Source organism: Cotesia glomerata, linkage group LG5 (assembly GCF_020080835.1).
Source record: "Cotesia glomerata isolate CgM1 linkage group LG5, MPM_Cglom_v2.3, whole genome shotgun sequence".
Classification (NCBI taxonomy): domain Eukaryota; kingdom Metazoa; phylum Arthropoda; class Insecta; order Hymenoptera; family Braconidae; genus Cotesia; species Cotesia glomerata.
In genome coordinates, this window is record NC_058162.1 from 15,455,666 (window position 1) to 15,474,106 (window position 18,441).

At 37.9% G+C, this 18,441-nt stretch overlaps 1 protein-coding gene across 1 annotated transcript in view; it reads right to left on the minus strand.

Annotated features, from left to right (window-relative positions):
• Positions 1 to 275: 275 nt before the first annotated feature.
• The window catches only part of LOC123264925 (F-box/LRR-repeat protein 16), a 367,204-nt gene continuing 349,038 nt past the window's right edge, over positions 276 to 18,441 (minus strand). Inside the window, exon 7 of the mRNA XM_044728457.1 lies at positions 276 to 563. Coding sequence (XP_044584392.1) covers positions 415 to 563 — 149 coding nt within the window. The 3' untranslated portion in view covers positions 276 to 414. The remainder of the gene's footprint in view (positions 564 to 18,441) is intronic.

An 18,441-nucleotide genomic window follows, 5' to 3' on the forward strand; every position in this document is an offset into this window, starting at 1 on the left:
GATCAAATTTGATCAGAGCAGATCTTAACTTTTTTTCCCGGGTGTACATACAGGTAGGTCAAAAATATTTTTCCCGGGTAGACATATGACGACATGTCAATATTTATATGGAACCTATATGTGTTGTAGTTAAACGCAGAAATAAATATAACATATAAATAGTCTGTACTTGTCCTGTATATATTTAATACAAAGTATTAAAAAAAAATCAATATTATGCAACATGACTAAACGAAATAAGTAACATTGTTCAAACTATTTATAACTCAACAAAAAAGTTTATACTATATAAATTTTATTTATTATTTTGTCCAAGTTGATATTAGTTTGCAAACGACTTTATATTCTGTCAACTTTAATAACTAATAATCATAATTCGGGAAAAAAAAATTATTTTCACTTAATTTGTTACGTTTACTCAATTACTAGACACTTTGGTAAATGCTCTCGTAGATAATCAAAAAGTTCTCGTGAGGTACCGGGACAATTCGTTAGTTCTAACTCTTGAAGATGTCGTAGTTGTATTAAACTAGACAGCCCGCTGCTTGTTAACAAAGGGCAACCTGAAAAAAAAATACGAATAATTAGAAAAAAATAATAAATGCTTTAATGACGAAAAGAATTATAAAGTTTAACGAAATAAATAGTCCAAGAAATGACTAATACAACCCGTCTACCAAAAACTGACTGAAATTGAAATTCTTAATCTTAATAGAATCACCATTCGTTAAATATTTCATAGATAAAATTAAAAACGCAATTTGATCAGCCTTAAGATAAATTTTTAAGAAATAAACTATGTTATTTCAATCGAATGTTCTTCAGAAATAAAAAGACAGAAATTGCAATTTTCACTATCTTTAGAAAAATTTTAATGGTTCTTATTTCTAAACTGATTGACTGACTTGCTCATCTTTTAACTCATATCAGGTCATCGTCTGAGAAACATGTGTAGTAAATTTCGTTAAGATCCTTCAATAACTATAAGCACGATCGCGGCATCAATAATCAAGTAAGGATTAAAAACGCGATTTTAATACCCTAAATTGATTAATTTTTCAAAAATTTTTATTTGAAATGGTTTCATAAAACTACACAATATTTATTTTTTAACTTCCCGCTAAGAAAATTGAAAATTTTCAAAAATCGGGAAGTTGGTTTTACCCCGTTTTTTGAAAATCAAGTTCTCATCATATCTCGACGTTTTGAGGTCCTAGGAAGCTTCCCCGAACGTTTCCGCGATGATGTCCGTATGTATGTATGTATGTATGTATGTATGTATGTATGTATAAATGTATGTATGTATGTATGTGTGTGTGTGTGTGTTTTTTTTTATTTTTTTTTTTTTTTTTTTGATCCAGTCCATGTTGTGTCTCACGACACCTACTTCTTGTTACTACTGGTTTCTAATCCCTTTCTGCGATTTTTTTGTTTAAAAGGCGCTGCGCGTAGGTTGCGACAGCTGACCAGTTTTCTTCTTTTGTGATCATGCAGGTTACCAAGCTCTCAGGGGAGAACGTTGTGCCTATTGTTTCTTCGGTGCTGATTCTGTCGTCCTTCCACCGATCACACTCAAAAAACGTGTGCTCGGCGTTGTCAATTTTGTCTGGGCAGTATTTGCACGTTGGTGTGCTGTGCAAACCCATCTTGAAAAGATAGGCATTGAACTGCCCATATCCCGTCAATAGCTGGGTCAGGAAGAAGTCCGTGTCCTCGTGCTTTCGAGAAAGCCAGACGTTGATGTTTTTGACATCATTCACAGCGAATGGTTTTGGGAACCATTCTTGACGAGTCAGAACGACTATCTCGGTTTTGTGCTTGGCGAGTTTCAGGTGGTGTTTATCGAGCCAAGTCTTGACGGTATCAATTTCCCAGCAATGTATGTATGTGTGTGTGTGTGCTCCGCGTCTTCATTGATTCCTGGGCAGGACGGGCACTCCGGTGAATCATCATGCTTGAAGCGGTGAAGATACGTCCGAAAACATCCATGTCCTGACAAAAACTGCGTCAGATAGTAATTGACCTTGCCATGACTTCGGTTTAGCCAAACGTCGATCTTCGGTATGAGACGGTGTGTCCATCTCCCTGTTGTCGCGGCGTCCCACTGCGATTGCCATCGTGCGATGCTGTTCTGCCGTTCTTCAGCTCTGAGTTCCTCGGCACTTTGTGTGGTTGTCCTCTTTCGTTGGTAAAGGTTCCGTCTTTCCTCAGCTAGGACTCTGAGCGGCAAAGTTCCGGAAATAACACACACTGCTTCCTCTGATATTGTTCGAAAGGCGCTTGCAACTCGTAGGGCACTCATACGATATATTGGTCCAGCTTTTCTCCATGAATCTTGCACCTCCAGTGGGTCAGCCCAAATGTATATTCCGTAGGTGAGCACCGATGTGACTACTGATGACAATAGTAGCCTCCTGCTCTGCTTTGGGCCTCCGACGTTCGGTATCAATCGTGCGAGACTAGCTCTTACTACTGACGCTTCCGTACAGACGTGTTCCACTTGCTTGGCGACGATAGCTACCAGTTTGACACATCTTGGAAGCTTCAGTCTCAGGAGCCCGTCATACATGATATTCCACAGAAGTGGACCAAGAACAGAGCCCTGTGGCACACCACTGGTTATATCATACTCTTTCGGACCATTCTTTGTATCGTATTTCAGCACTCTATCTGTAAAATAGCTAATAACTAGTCTGCGAAGATATGTTGGCACGTTCTTCTCGTCGAGAGCTTGCATGATGCAGTCCCAATTAGCGGAATTGAAAGCATTTTTGATGTCCAAGGCAGCCACCAGGCAGTACTTCTTCGTTCCACCCTTCCATCTAGTTCCTGCGATTGCCTCTTTGGCCGTATTAACAACCAGGTTGATCGCGTCCAGGGTTGATCGTCCTTTCCGGAATCCATACTGGTTGTCTGCCAAGAGTGGGTCGACTACTGCATCTATTCGCTAATGGATGATACGCTCAAATATCTTACCCGCCGTATCTAGCATGCAGAGTGGTCGGTAAGATGACGGTTCTTCTGGCGGTTTCTTTCCTTTAGGTAAAAGTACTAACCGTTGCTGTTTCCACTTACGAGGAAAAGTCCCCTCCTTGAGGCATGCGTTGTAAGCGTCTAGAAATAATGTTGGTGCTGCCTTTATGATGGTTTTCAAGGCTATATTAGGAATTTCGTCCAATCCCGGCGCTTTATTATTTCCTACCCGATTACAGGCCTCCAACAATTCTTCTTCAGTGACAGGTGGAATGTCGTCCAGTTCATCTTGCGTTGACTGATAATTGAGACTGTGTTGCTGTGGAAACAGCGCAGTGACGATTTTCTGAAGGAGTTGGGGACACGTAGGTGACGGCATTTGTTGTTTCTTCAGGTGCGTCATGACCACCTTATACGGCCGACCCCACACGTCTTTGTCGACCTCGTATATGAGCTCTTTCCAGCATCTTCCTTTGCTCTCTTTTATGGCCTTATTAAGTTCACGACGAGCTTTTTTGTACTCTGCGATCAGCACTGCAGAGTTAGGTCGTTGATAGCCACGCTGAAATATTCTTCTCTTTCGATGACACTCTTTACGGAGGTTGCTGATATGATCATTCCACCAGTGTACCGCAGGTCTTGAATTCTTAACACGTTTGCGAGGCATACTGGCATCACAAGCTTGTATTACTCGCATCATCAGGGCCTTAGTATGTTCTTCTGCACATCCAGTCTCTATCGGATCACTATCGAGGGCTGTTAGCAATACTTCGGGGTCAAAAGATTTTACCTTCCAACCGACGGTGTTAAATTGCTTGATAGGCTCCCTGAGGTTCTGGTCGTTTGACGTTTCCCAGAGTATCGCATAATGGTCACTGGCAGTGTAGATGTCCAGTACCTTCCAGTTAGTGTTACCTTTAGCAAGGCTGGTACTGACAAAAGTGACGTCTACAATCGAGCTTGCGTCACCTTTGGTGTAGGTCAGCGTGTCACCACTGTTGAGCAAGACTACATCTAGTGTAGAAGGAGCTTCTAGCAGCTCTATTGCTCGTGCATTAGTCTGCTTACTGCCCCAGTCCACTGCCCAGGCGTTAAAGTCCCCGGCTATCGCCACTGGATGATGTTTCTTCGCGTCCTCGGTCAGTCGATCCAATAAGTTAGTAAACTCAGCAATTGAAAGGCTAGGTGGTGCGTAGCAGCTGTAAAAACGGATGCCATCTACTGATGCTGCTACAAAGCCAGCGCTGCCATTGGTAGCTACATTCTGGAAAGGGAGCTTACCACAAGCCCAGATCACAGCTTTCGTGGTGATATCCGTCTCCCAAGGTTGTCCAGCTAAATGATTATATGGCTCCGATAAAAGCACAACGTCGAGCTTTAATTCCCGTACTGTCTGCATAAGCAGGTCATGCGCAGCTTCGCAGTGATTGATGTTAAGCTGCAGTATCCTCATGTTCGTTTATTTGTCAGCTTCTGGAGTGCGTCTTGGAAGACTGGGCATCGGCCAGAACCAGACCGGTGAGCAGTGTCCTGAGAGCTAGGTTTTTCCGCACATAATGCACATTTCACTTTATTTGGGCATTGAGCAGCTTGATGACCTGTTCGCCCACATTTGATGCAAAGCCCAGATCGGTCGACTTCGCTTTAAATTGGGCAGTAGTGTGCCCAAAGTGCCAGCACTTATAGCATCGTAGTGGTGTCTTAACTGCTCTGACACGGCAATTTACCCAGCCAATCCTTATTTTGCCTGTCTTTCCGAGTATCTTCTGCACTACTGCTGCTGGCAATCGTACCGAAGCAGTTTGAGTACCTCTGTAGGCCGGACGAATTTTAATGACATCTTTAGGTATTTCGTAGTCATTTCCAGCTGCCTCTTGTAAGGCCTTCCGGACATCGTCTTTAGTGGTTTCGTCGTCAATGTCCCGGATTTCAAGCTGTTCCTTTGGGCCTTTACAGATGACTTGCGCTTCTTCTTTAAGGATGCTCTTGATGGTCTTCAGCAAAGCTTGTCCTTTGTCTGCGGTCTTTCTGGAAAGCGTAATGAGCATATTCCCATCATTCGTCTTTTGAACCTTGTCAACGACGTCACGGGTCTGATCTGGTGGGACATCTTTTTTAATCCGACGCAGTATCTCGGCATATTTTGCTTTCTCAACGGGTCGAATAATTAAGGCATCTGGTTTGGTGAATTTTCGCGGTTTTTTCCGCTTAGGCTCCGGCCGACATTTGTTCACCGGTTGTTTTGGTAACCGCACTCTCGCTTGCTCCTTCTTCTCCTTCTTGGATTGGACCTTCTGCCATTCATTCACCTTTTTTTTTCCAGCGTTCTGCACTACCGTGTTTTTCGGAGGGCTTGGTTTCAGGTCCTTTTTCTTCACAACTTGGCTGATCGTTGGGTCGGGAGAAGATCGATCTTTCCTCTTAGTTGACTTGCTGCTAGTTCTGCTTCTGTCTTTCGCGACTGATTCACCGTCACCTTCGGCTCCAGTGTCCATTGCTTCTTCATTCACGACAGTTGCTTGAATGCTTCTCTCCGGTGTAGTGCGAGAAGTGCGTCGTACTGTTAAACGCCATTCTTCATCAAGTTTCTTGAATCTCTGGAGGGCATTGGCTACGCTGGTCGTCTTGGTCTTAATCTCCTTGTGGATATTGACCTTAGATTGGATGAAGTCATTTAGCTCACTGGTCAGCTTTTCAAGGCGTTCCAACACTTGCGACCGCTTCATTTCAGCGCTTGCTTCAATCGTTGCTTGTTGGGCATGAGGCCTGTTTTCACTATTGTTGTTTTAATGAATTTTACTCATACTTTTAAATTCACCAGCGCATCGTACGGAGTAGAGCGGGTTGTCATAACTAGGAACGGGTGTACCCTCAAAGATAGTACTCCTACCCCAGTTCCCTGAGGCAGAGCCGACACTTAGCCAGTCCCGGAATACACGGACGGACTAGACTCGCTCGGAGTGGTGAAGATTCCGATCTCTAACACTCACTGCGTACTTCCTGATCAAGGCCCGAAGTGGCTGGCTCCTGATTCACTGCTGCAACTTACACCTCGGCAGAGCAAGCTCACATCAGTCGTGGCCTGCATCGTCAGAAACTACGACACGAGGTTCCGGTCACTCCCAGTGGGTCACAGCAGGAAACGATCGTCTTGTTAGGTCAGTTAGTGTGACCAACCCATTAAAGGGGAGTTTTGTCCACGGCTCGTATTTTATTTGGCTCCTACCCTCTGTACCAGGTACAGCGAGCGTTCTCCCATCCGCTACGGGGAGACGCGCCTGGTAGCAGTTTCTCCTCTGCCCCAAGTGTGTGTGTGTGTGTGTGTGCGTGTGTGTGTGTGTGTGTGTGTGTGTTTGTGTGTGTGTGTGTATGTATGTGTATGTATGTGTGTGTGTATGTATGTATGTGTGTGCGTGTATGTATGTATGTGACCCTCATAACTTTTGAACGGCTTGACCGATTTCTTCGCGGTTGGCGCCATTCGAAAGGGCTTTACCAAACTTAGATTTTGGACATATTTTGGACCAATTCGAAACCCGTAGATTTTGAGAAATCTCAAAAAAACTACAAAAAAAATTTTTCTGAAATCAGCTCTTAAGATAAAAAAAAACACGTCGATCGCCGCCAGCCCGGTCGAAATCGGTTGATTCGTTCGTGAGTTATCGTTGTCGAAAGAAAACCATAAAAAGTGTCTTTTCGGAATCACTCCGAAATTCCTAGTTCGATATTCATACTCAACTGAATTCCTACTCAAAGATTCTTCCTGAGGCTTTAAAAATTGCGTTGAATGCTGCCAACCGCGTGAAAATCGGTTTATTCATTCAAAAGTTATTGCGGTTTGAAAATTCAAAAAGTTGTGTTTGATTAAACTACTATTAGAGTTTTGAGCTCGAAGAGCTCAAAATGACACAAAAATCATATTTTGAGCTTAAAGAGCTCAAAAACGTAATGTGTAATTTTGAGCGCTTAAGTACAAAATGAGCGGGAAGTTGCACGAGTGGCCTTTAGGGTCAACCGTCGTCCTAGTTTTTTTTTTTTTTTTTTTTTTTTCAACACTTGAATACTTTAATTTTACATTTCATAATATATACAGCAAGCAATATTAATAATTCTAAACTTTTTGATTGATTCTTTATTTTTAGAAAAAAAGAAAAAAATAAGCTACTCAAAAATATTCTATTGTGAACGCAGTACCGAAAGTATGTTGAAAACCCGCGGTTTCTCAATAACAGCGCGAGGAGCTCGGGTCCCACCAGCTGCCAGCATGCCTCGATTAGCTATCCTTGTCGCACTTACGGCTGCAAGTAAGACTTTTTGTCGTACTTATTTGTATCTGAGCAAGGCCTCGTGACGTTGTCAAAATTATTTGGCAACGCAGGTAAGCTCAAAGATTCGGAGACTAGATTAGACAGACGATCGAACGAGACTCTAATTGTAAGGGGGGACAAGTGTTATGGCTCAAACAGGTCTTACGGCTGTACCTCCCCGCATGGGCCCCGCTGGTAACTGGTCGGGTTGTCATTATATTACCGATCAGGTTAACGCAGTCGTTGAATGGGTTGATACAGTTAACTGAGTACGAGGACAGATTGACATTAAATTCAACTCAATTCACATCTGTCCTATGATAGCGTCAATGCTTGAGGGCAGGGTTTTTCCTTGCCAGCAAACTTGGCTGTGTATTTCCTATGTGAGGGTAGGATAGATATACGTGCGTGTATAGCTCTTTTGAGCCCAGGAAACGGCCTCTTCGGAGGTAGGCGAAAGCCTCACCATATATTCTTCGTACTTATTTGTAAACTTTACTCACATCTGGTAATTGTTTACAAAAACTAAATTCGTCTGACGATTTGCAGGTATTTTTGAAACCACCCAATAAATACGTGATTTAAATTTCAGATTGCCTAAGGTATAATATTTGGGAATTAAAAAAAAATATATTTGACGAGATCTGGCAATACTTTACAATCGACAAAGTTGTCTAGGAATTTTTTTTGTATTCTATAAATAATAAATTAAAAGATAAAAAAAAATCAAGTTGTTTAAAAAATTTTTTCGAATTTTCAATTTCCCGTTAAGAAAATTGAAAATTTTCAAAAATCGGGAAGTTATTGGTTTTATCCCGTTTTACAAAAATCGAGTTTTCATCAGATCTCGACGTTTTAAGGTCACTGGAAGCCCTGACTATTCCCGCGATGGTGTCCGTGCGGCTATATATATATATATATATATATATATATATATATATATATATATATATATATATATATATATATATATATATATATATATATATTTATATGTATATACTAGCGGACCCGACAGGCGTTGTCCTGTACACACGTCTTAAATTTATAAATTTTAGGAATGAGCTTGTATAGTTAAAAACATCATTAGTTAAAAATATGCAATGAGCATTCCTCAATAAATAATATTTTTGAAAATATAAGCCCATTCTGATTTTATACTCATCGAGACCTTTCATTTGAGTACCCACATGAATTTTTATCTATATCTTATATATATGATATTTATGAAATATATAAAATACATGAAAAATTCATGTAGGTTCTCAATTAAATGAAAGGTCTCGATGAGTGTAACATCAGGATGAGCTAATATCTTTAAAAACGTCAATAATTAATAAATTACATTGTATCTTGTCAACTAATGATATTTTCAAAGATATAAGCTCATCTCGACATTACACTCATCGAGACCTTTCATTTGAGTACACACATTGATTTTTCATATATTTTATATATTTATATATATTATATATATGTTGTGACATAAGAAAATTTTTTAAAATTTGAAATTCCGAGTTTAACGATTATTAGGTTGGCTAAGCTGAGGAAAAGCAGAGATTCGACGCGCCTGTGTCGCCCCAAGCAGCCTCCCGATCAGAAGGACAAGCTCGAGGTAAACTTAGTAAAAGAAAACGCGCCGAATTTAAATTAAAAATTCAAATAAAAAGAATACCGGAATGAGTGTGAACTATTGTTGAATGCATGAGTGAGTGAGACTAGACTATAGCGATCAGACGACCCGCGAATTTCTACGAGCCATCGACGATCAACGTGACATCTGGCCGCGAGGATAGAACGACGAGAAAATTTGAACGGACCAATGACGACGGAGAGCGACCAACAACAAGTATGCGAGGCACCATCTGAACACGAGGCTGATCACTAATCGAAGTTTCGACCAATCATCGATCGCAACGGAATACTGGACGCATCCCGGAATACAACGGCCGGCTAGAAGAAGCTGTGAGCTGATTGGATGCGAGTTTTTGGAACGAACCGAAAAGAAAAAGAGCATGGGTTGCCGAGGGGCAGCCATATTAACAAGGAATTCTGATCTGGACGCCGTGACTGTGGCATCGTGCAGTTCTCTTTTTGATTATTTTTGCTGTTTAATTTTTTTTTTAAATTTGTCGCTGACGTGAGTACAATTGTGTACATTATTGTGAAATATTTTGTCGAATTGTTTTGGACACTACGACCCCGGACACGCAGTCGCCGAGATACCGACGCTCTTCCGTCAGTTTTGCCACCAACTTCGCCTACTTAGCCCGTATCGCCCGGGACGTCTACGGTAGCTGCAGGGTAAGTCTGGTCGCTGTCTTTATTAGCCCCAGGGTGTCATCACCGCGAATTTCGTCGTGTTAAAATAATTTGTTTATAATTCGAGTTGCACGAAATTAAATAAATTCCGTGCGGTATTTTTGAAGCTTAGTGACGACACTCTGCGGCACGGTACCGTTGAGTCACGTGTTTGTGTGTGTGGAATTTTTGGTCGGGATTATAAGTACTGTTTACCTACCTCGAGCTTCAAATACCCGACAAAGCGGCTTAGTAAATTGCTTTGTAAAATAAGTTGACGAATTCGAATACTTCGCATAATTTGTTTTTTTTCTTGTCATTGTTGAACCATTTGACGATTTGAATTATTTTGGATAATTTTGAGATCTTTATTAGGTTTTTGCGATTGAAATTATTGGTTGAATTTTGCGATTGAAATTATTATATTTTTTAATAAAAAAAAAAAGAGAAGACTTCGTAAATAAATTTTGCTGTTGCGATTTTTGATAAAGATTTGCGATTGAGATTTTGTTATTAAATTTGGCAATTGAAATTTTTGATAAAATTTTGCGATTGAAATTTTTAATAAAATTTTGCGATTGGAATAATTATTTCCTTTTTTTAATTTTTGGAATAAATTTTGCGAGTTGAATTAATTATTTGTTTTAAAAATTTTTTTTGAATAAATTTGGCGAGTTGAATTAATATTTGTTTTGAAAATCTTGGAATAAATTTTGCGAGTTGAATTAATTATTTGTTTTGAAAATTTTGGAATAAATTTTGCGAGTTGAAATAATTATTTGTTTTAAAAAATTTTTGAATAAATTTGGCGAGTTGAATTAATTATTTGTTTTAAAAATTTTTTGAATAAATTTGGCGAGTTGAATTAATTATTTGTTTGAAAATTTTGAATAAATTCGGCGAGTTGAATTAATTAATATTTCTTTTTTATTTTTTTTGCAAGAAAAGACTTTGTAATATTTTTGGTTACTCGAATATTTTTTTTGTGTAAATTGTTATATTTTGAAATGTTGAATCATTGCGTTAGTACTAGTTTTGCGTTAGAATTATTTTTGCGTCAAAATAATTTTTGTTATTAATGCGACATTGCCGACAGAATATATTTGTTGTTGAATAAACCGTTGTTGGATTAGAATTGCACGCCTCAATTATTTTTTTTAATTGTTGTTGCTCTGATTAACCGATCCTATCGTCCAATTTCGATTTCTTTGTCCGTCGATTGCCGTTATTCGATTTTGAATCTCTTCAACACCGACCCGCCGCCCAACGAAGATCAACAGCGAGATCGACCCGTGGAACATTGAGTTCCTGGCGCCCAACCAAATCTACGAACCAGGTAGGCCAATTAATTTTGTTGACCTGATCCGGTCCTGTCGACGCCAGTGCCGGAAAAGGCATCACAATGTGTATATAAAAAATATATAAAAAATGCATGTGGGTTCTCAAATGAAAGCTCTTGATGAGTGTAACATCGGAATGAGCTTATATCGTTAAAAACATCATTAGTTAACAAAATACATTATCATTCGTTAATTATTAATATTTTCGTAAATCTAAGTCCATTACGATTTATACCCATCAAGACCTTTCATTTGAGTACCCACATGAATTTTTTCATATATCTTATATACATGATATTTATAAAATATATGAAAAGTGCATGTGGGTACTCAAGGTCAACAACAATTTATAAATAAAAAATCTATTAAATAAATATTTTCGTGTGGACTGAATTGTGAATCTAAACCATTCTGGAATCCACCGGAAGACACACAAAAAAATTCTTAAAAATCGGTCCAGCCGTTTAGGAGGAGTTCAGTGACAAACACACGCACAGAAGAAATACACGTATAAAAGGATTTCAAAGATATCCGAGATCAAAGTTCAAAGAATTTATCAAAAAAAAATTAGGAAAACGGTTGACCCTAAAGGCCATCCCTGCAACTTCCCGCTAATTCCATACCTGGATGCTTAAAATTGCACTTACGCCGTTTTTAAGCGCTCTTTGAGCTCAAAAATACAGTTTATGTGTTGTTTTGAGCTCTTCGAGCTCAAACAGATAACATTTCTCTGCTTTTGAGCTCTTCGAGCTCAGAAGTCTAATAAAAGTTTGATAAAACACTATTTTTTGAGTTTTTAAACCGCAATAACTTTTGAATGAATGAACCGATTTTTACGCAGTTGGCAGCATTCAACGCAGTTTTTTAAGCCTTTTAAAAAATTTTTAAGTTTAAATTGATCTAACTGGAAATTTTGGAGTAATTCCGAAAAAACACTTTTTTGGATTTTTTTTCCTGCACGATATCTCTCGAATGAATCAACCGATTTTGACCGGATTAGCGGCGATCAACGTGGTTTTTTAAGATTAAGAGCTGAATAGTTTTTGGAGTTGATCGATAAAGCCGTTCGAAAGTGATTCCAAAAAAACCACTTTTGAAAAAATTTTTTTTTTAAGTTTTTTTTAGATTTCTCGAAATCTATTGGTCTGAATCGGTCTAAATTGTGTATAAAATCTAAGTTTGGATAAGCCCTTTCGAATGGCGTCAACCGCGATCGAATAGGTCAAGCCATTCAAAAGTTATGAGAGGTTTACACACACACACACACACACACACACACACACACACACACACACACACACACACACACACACACACACACACACACACACACACACACACACACAGTGTCCACGTTTCAACCAACAGCGCGATAAGTTAGAGAAGATTCTGAAAAAGAGAACCCAACCAGAATCAATAGTAGAAGCAATGTTGTCGTCAGAAGCTGCCTGGAACGCCACAAGCACTTTTGCTACAAAAGTGCTTACAGAGTTGCGATCCATTGAGAGGAAAAGAGCGAAAGACAGAATCTAGAAGAAAGAAATAACATCTTAGCCACCAGAAGGAAGAGCGGCAGCTAATTCCTCCCCCCGCGAAGAAATGCCTCACGGCGGTACCATGGGGGATCAGAGGATAGAAGAGAAAGGGGTTTAGGGTTTAGTGGGTAGGGGCGTCAGCGTCGAGTTTTAGTATGACGCTGCGTCGAGTCGCCACATATCCAGGCCAAACAGCTATGCCTAGAATCCGTAAAAAGGATTCCCCCCCTAAGGAAAAAAAAAAAAAAAAAAAAACACACACACATACAGACATAGTGACACCCTCGCGGGGATAGTCAGGGAAGCTTCCTGTGACCTTCAAACGTCGAGATCTGATGAAAACTGGATTTTTGTAAAACGGGGTAAAACCAATAACTTCCCGATTTTTGAAAATCTGAGATTTTCTTAGTGGGAAGTTAAAAAATTTTTTTTTAATTTTCTACCACATTGTAAAATAATAATTGTCAAATAAATATGCTATATTTTTGTGGGAAATTTAAAGTTCTACAAAAAAGGTCTAAAATGTTCAATTAATTATTGCAATCGTTTAAAAGATATCCGTATCCGAACCCCAATGCTTTCTGATTTCAATAATTTTTTAGTAACTTTTTCAAATTTATCCATCAAATTCATGATTTTAGATGTTTTCATAAGAATTTTAGCTTATATTGATAGAATTAAAGTTTTAAACTATTTTGAAACCTATTCATAAATCTAAGAAAACTTTACTTTTGAAAAAAGAGAATGATACGTTCGTTTTTATTACTTATAAGAAAAGATTCCCAGGTGTCTGCCTCCGATTTTCATACCGCTCAAATATGTTATTCTATGTCGAATTCTAATCTACACGTATTTTTTTATCGACGGAAAACCATTTTTAGGGGGTAAAATCATCCCCTAAAGATGACCCCTTTAGAGGGTCAATTCCAAGTTTCATATACTGGTAGCCAATATTTTTTTAACCGACCAAGTTGGTTATAATCTCTACAAAAAATTATAAGTAACGAATATAAATGCGTTTTAAAGAATTAAATTTAAATCATTATTATAATCAATTCAAATAATAAAATATTAAAGCAGCATGACCAAGCGACAGGTCCAATAAGAAGTAATAATAAAAATTGAAAGAAACAATCAGCCTGGTAAAAACCAAGACCGGTATACAAGTAAAAAGTAGATTATTATTGTTATTATTATAATTAAATTTCAATAAAGATAAATTACTAATTATATTTCAACGGAATAAATGGCAATCGAAAAAGCATCAAAAAATAGGAAATACGTGTTTTTGCATTAACTATGAAAAATTAATATTGAGATGAGAAATAATATTATCAAATTAGTCACTTACTCACAATCATCTCTCATCCCCTCGATACACAGATTCTTTCGAATATTCTTGGTTTAAAAGTTACGTTGAGATAAAACCAGATAAATTTGGCAACCCCGTGAGTTTTGCGTTTGGAGATGGAGGTAATATTCACTGTGAAATTCCGGGATGTAAAAAATTAACTATTATTCGTTGTTCTTTATATAAGACGTCATTGTGTCTTAAAAACGCATTTATAAACTATACATTTCTTATCATTTTTGGTGTTGATCAAAACCCACTTGGTCATTTGCAAAAATATTGGCTACCAGTATATGAAACTTGGAATTGACCCTCTAAAGGGGTCATCTTTGGGGGTTGGTTTTACCCCCTAAAAATTTTTTTCCGCTGATAAAAAAAATACGTGTAACTTAGAATTCGACGTAGAATAACATATTTCAGCGGTATGAAAATCGGAGGCGGATACCTGGGAATCTTTTCTTGTAAGTAATAAAAACGGACGTATCATTCTCTTTTTTTAAAGTAAAGCTTCCTTACATTTATGAATAAAGTTCAAAATAGTTAAAAATTTCAATTCTATCAATATGAGCTGAAATTCTTATGAAAATATCTAAAATTCATAAATTTAATGGATAAATTTGAAAAAGTTATTTAAACATTATTGAAATCAGAAAGCATTGGGGTTCGGATACGAATATCTTTTAAACGGTTGCAGTAATCAATTAAACATATAAAACCTTTTTTGTAGAGCATTAAATTTACTATAAAAATGTAGCATATTCATTTAAAAATTATAATTTTCCAATGCGGTAGAAAATTAAAAAAAAAATTAGGAAAACGGTTGACCCTAAAGGCCATCCCTGCAACTTCCCGCACCCCCACATGGGACAAATCATATAAAAGACCGAATTTTCGATCAACTAATCAGTTCAAGTTTACTCTTAGTAGTGCCTAGTTTCAAGTTTTGTTCTGTTGGCCCAGTTATTGTACTCCGGTTCCTCGCTGTTAGAGAAGACCCTTCTGGTTTACCTGGTACACCCTGATCCGGTCAAAAAGTTACCATTAACCTTAAGACTCCCATTTTATTGCGGCCCGACTCTAAACCCAGATATTGTACTATCTGCAAGTTTTGAGAGTCTTACCACAATAAAGTAACACTTCCAAACGGCACCTCGGAAAAACCCAGATGTTAGTAATTAAAAATATATATATAGTAATCATTATCTCTAATATAGTAATTAAGTAAACAACAAACTACCACTGTAAACCTTTTTGTATGAAACTATTATTTTTCTTTGCTAATATATCGGGTTAAAAAGAGAATCATTATTTATTATTTTATTTCAATATAAACCTGGTTACATCAAAATTAGGGAAGATCAAGTGCATTTTAGTTTAGACAAACTTTTCTCGAGAGGTGATTACCACCCGCTGCTTATTTTCACTATTTGAGTCCCCGAGTCAATATACATCGCCACGCTTCTGACTCACTAATGATATACACCTATAGTAAAAAGGGACATCAATAAAGGTATCTGTATCTTTACCGCTCGAGATACTCAGGTACACGGTAATAAATAAAACACTTTCTTTTATTCTCGTTGAAAATAAAAATTACACACAAGAAATTAACTGCCGATCGTGACAATTTAAAACAATTCGGGCATCCGTACCAGAAGCAGCCACAAAATTGATAAGCGTACTTCTAACCATTTAAGTCCTTGCGGTAACTATCTAATTTTATACTATTACAGATTTTAATTTCACGTCCTCTCCAAGCATGGTTTATTTACACTCAATTGCTATGCGCGACTGATTATCTACTAAACGATAGCCTGAACGCGGGATAGTTCCAATTTGATTTTTTTTTTTTGAGAAAGTTTTGCTGGAAAAATAACATGCATCTTGAAGCTATAGTAACACATTCTGAAAATGCACAAACGTTATCGCAATCTAAAATCAATTTACGAAATTTTGTACAAGCCATACGCAATATACTGACATCTAATTTAAGATATATTTCAATTTCTTTCTTAAAATTAAATATCTTAGCTGAATTACTCTGATCAGAGTGCCATTTTATCAATTTCTCATAATCTTTTTAATTAACAATTAATTCTGGACTATAATATTCAATATTAGGTATAGCACCAACATAATTTGAGTGTCTTTTGTATTAAACATATGAGGGAAATATTCCTTTTGAATATGGTCTGCAAAGCCAAACGCATCAGGAAGTTTTGAGAGAGCCATTGGCAGAAATTTCAAGCTATCAATAAATTTGATTTTTTTATTATCAAGCTATATTAAAGTTATACTTGTACCATTAATAATTGTCTCTACATTATCATACTCTTTAGTTATAATTTCAGTGAGTATGAACTGAGAGTCAAATCCCTTTGCGTTGTGGGCTATACAGACCAATTTCTTACATTTCTCACCAGTACTTAATTTAAAGACATATTTTACAAAATCCTTTACGCAATTTTCACCGTGCCAAATCTGCTCACTCGTACCACAATTAGAACAGTTCGCCACTTTAGGGTCAATATCAAAACCAGTAGTATCACAGCATATATCACATACAGTCTGACTAACGCAGAGTGTAGGAATATGAAGATAAACTCCATTTTTATCGTGCAGCTTTGTATCTTGACGTGTCTCAAAATCGTAATATACAAATTTCGTATACATTTTGGTGTCCTTAAGTGGTTTAATCGGCTGCATATAACACAGATGCCCTTCCCCTCCTGGTTTGTTACAGATAGTATAAATGGGTTTACCACACTCATGTTTAAATTTATATTTTCCAGGATAAACAGATACCTTACAAGTTTCACAAAACTGATGACTTTTACAAACAATTTTATTTCCTTGATAGGATCTTTGCTGACGATGGCAGTTGTAGCATCCTATTATATAAAATGATCTCTTGCAGGTATCACAAAGTACAGTATTAAACGTCGGAATACACGGAGGAATTTTATAACATCTGCATCATAATGGAGGACAGTTTCTGTGATCACGAGGATTATTGAAAGGTTTACGACACGCATCACAATAATGCTTTGCTGATTGAAATGCGCCGACAGTATTTATGTACTCATGGTGGTGTTCTTCTGGGTAATATAAAATCCTCAGGTGCTTCGTACATTGTGATGATGACTTGTGACTGAAGACGTACCATCGTACATTACTTCGTGCAATTAAGCAGTGGGGCTAGATTTTAAGTGAAAAACTATGATCGCCACTTGCTCCTGAGCATAATATTCTTGAAACTTGCTAATTTCTGGTATACCACAACCGTTTCCAGCTATGATATCGGCGTCTAGAATTTTTTTACTGACGAGTACTGTCTCATTATTGAAATCATCTACCCCAGCAGTCAACCACTAGCTGGACTACATACAGAACCTTCCTATTGATAATTATAAAAAATCAATTACAACCAGCATCGCTTCGTACTTGATAAATAATACGCTGGAAAACAGTAAAGAAATACCAAAGATCGATACACTGGTAAAATGTATCGAGTATGAAATTGAAGATATCTTCAAATCCTGTGAAAGAAGCTCAACCATAGGATCCCATATGGCAGATCAAGGATATTTAATATTTTGGGAGCTATTATATTTCCATGATGGGTTAATTCAAGATATACACAAGAAAACTGAAAAATATTTTACTTCTTTCACCTCCATGAACTACTACCAAGACACCTACTGCGTAAACAATGATGACCATGACGCAACCTATTCATTATAATAAAGAAATAAACAACTTACTTTTAAACTTCCCGCTAAGAAAATTAAAAATTTTTAAAAATCGGGAAGTTATTGGTTTTACCCCGTTCTTCAAAAATCGAGTTCTCATCAGATCTTGACGTTTTGAGGCCCTAAGAAGCTTCCCTGAATGTTTTCGCGATGAAGTCAGTATGTCTGTATGTGTGTGTGTGTTGTTTTTATTTATAGAGGAGGTAAAATACATTTACGTATGCCAGGACTTGGTGTCGATGCCAGGACTAGGTGTTGATGTATGTCGGACTCAGAAGTCAATATTATTTTGCAACAATACCGACTAAACATCCTCCTCTCTCCTTTCCCCATAGATGTTACAGGGAAGACTGGATCGGGACCGCGTTAGCATTACTTCGATCCAGTCCATGTTGTGTCTCACGACACCTACTTCTTGTGACTACTGGTTTCTAATTCATTTCTGCGAATTTTTCGTTTAAAAGGTGCTGCGCGTAGGCTGCGACAGCTGACCAGTTTTCTTTTTTTGTGATCATGCAGATTACCAAGCTCTCAGGGGAGAGCGTTGTGCCTATTGTTTCTTCGGTGCTAATTCTGTCGTCCATCCACCGATCACACTCAAAAAACGTGTGCTCGGCGTTGTAAATTTTGTCTGGGCAGTATTTGCACGTTGGTGTGCTGTACAAACCCATCTTGAAAAGATAGGCATTGAACTGCCCATGTCCCGTCAATAGCTGGGTCAGGAAGAAGTCCATGTCCCCGTGCTTTCGAGAAAGCCAGACGTTGATGTTTGGGAATAGGCACGCTGATGTGTGTGTGTGTGTGTGTGTATGTGACCCTCTTATAACTTTTGAACGGCTTGACCGATTTCATCGTGGTTGACGCCATTCGAAACGGCTTTAC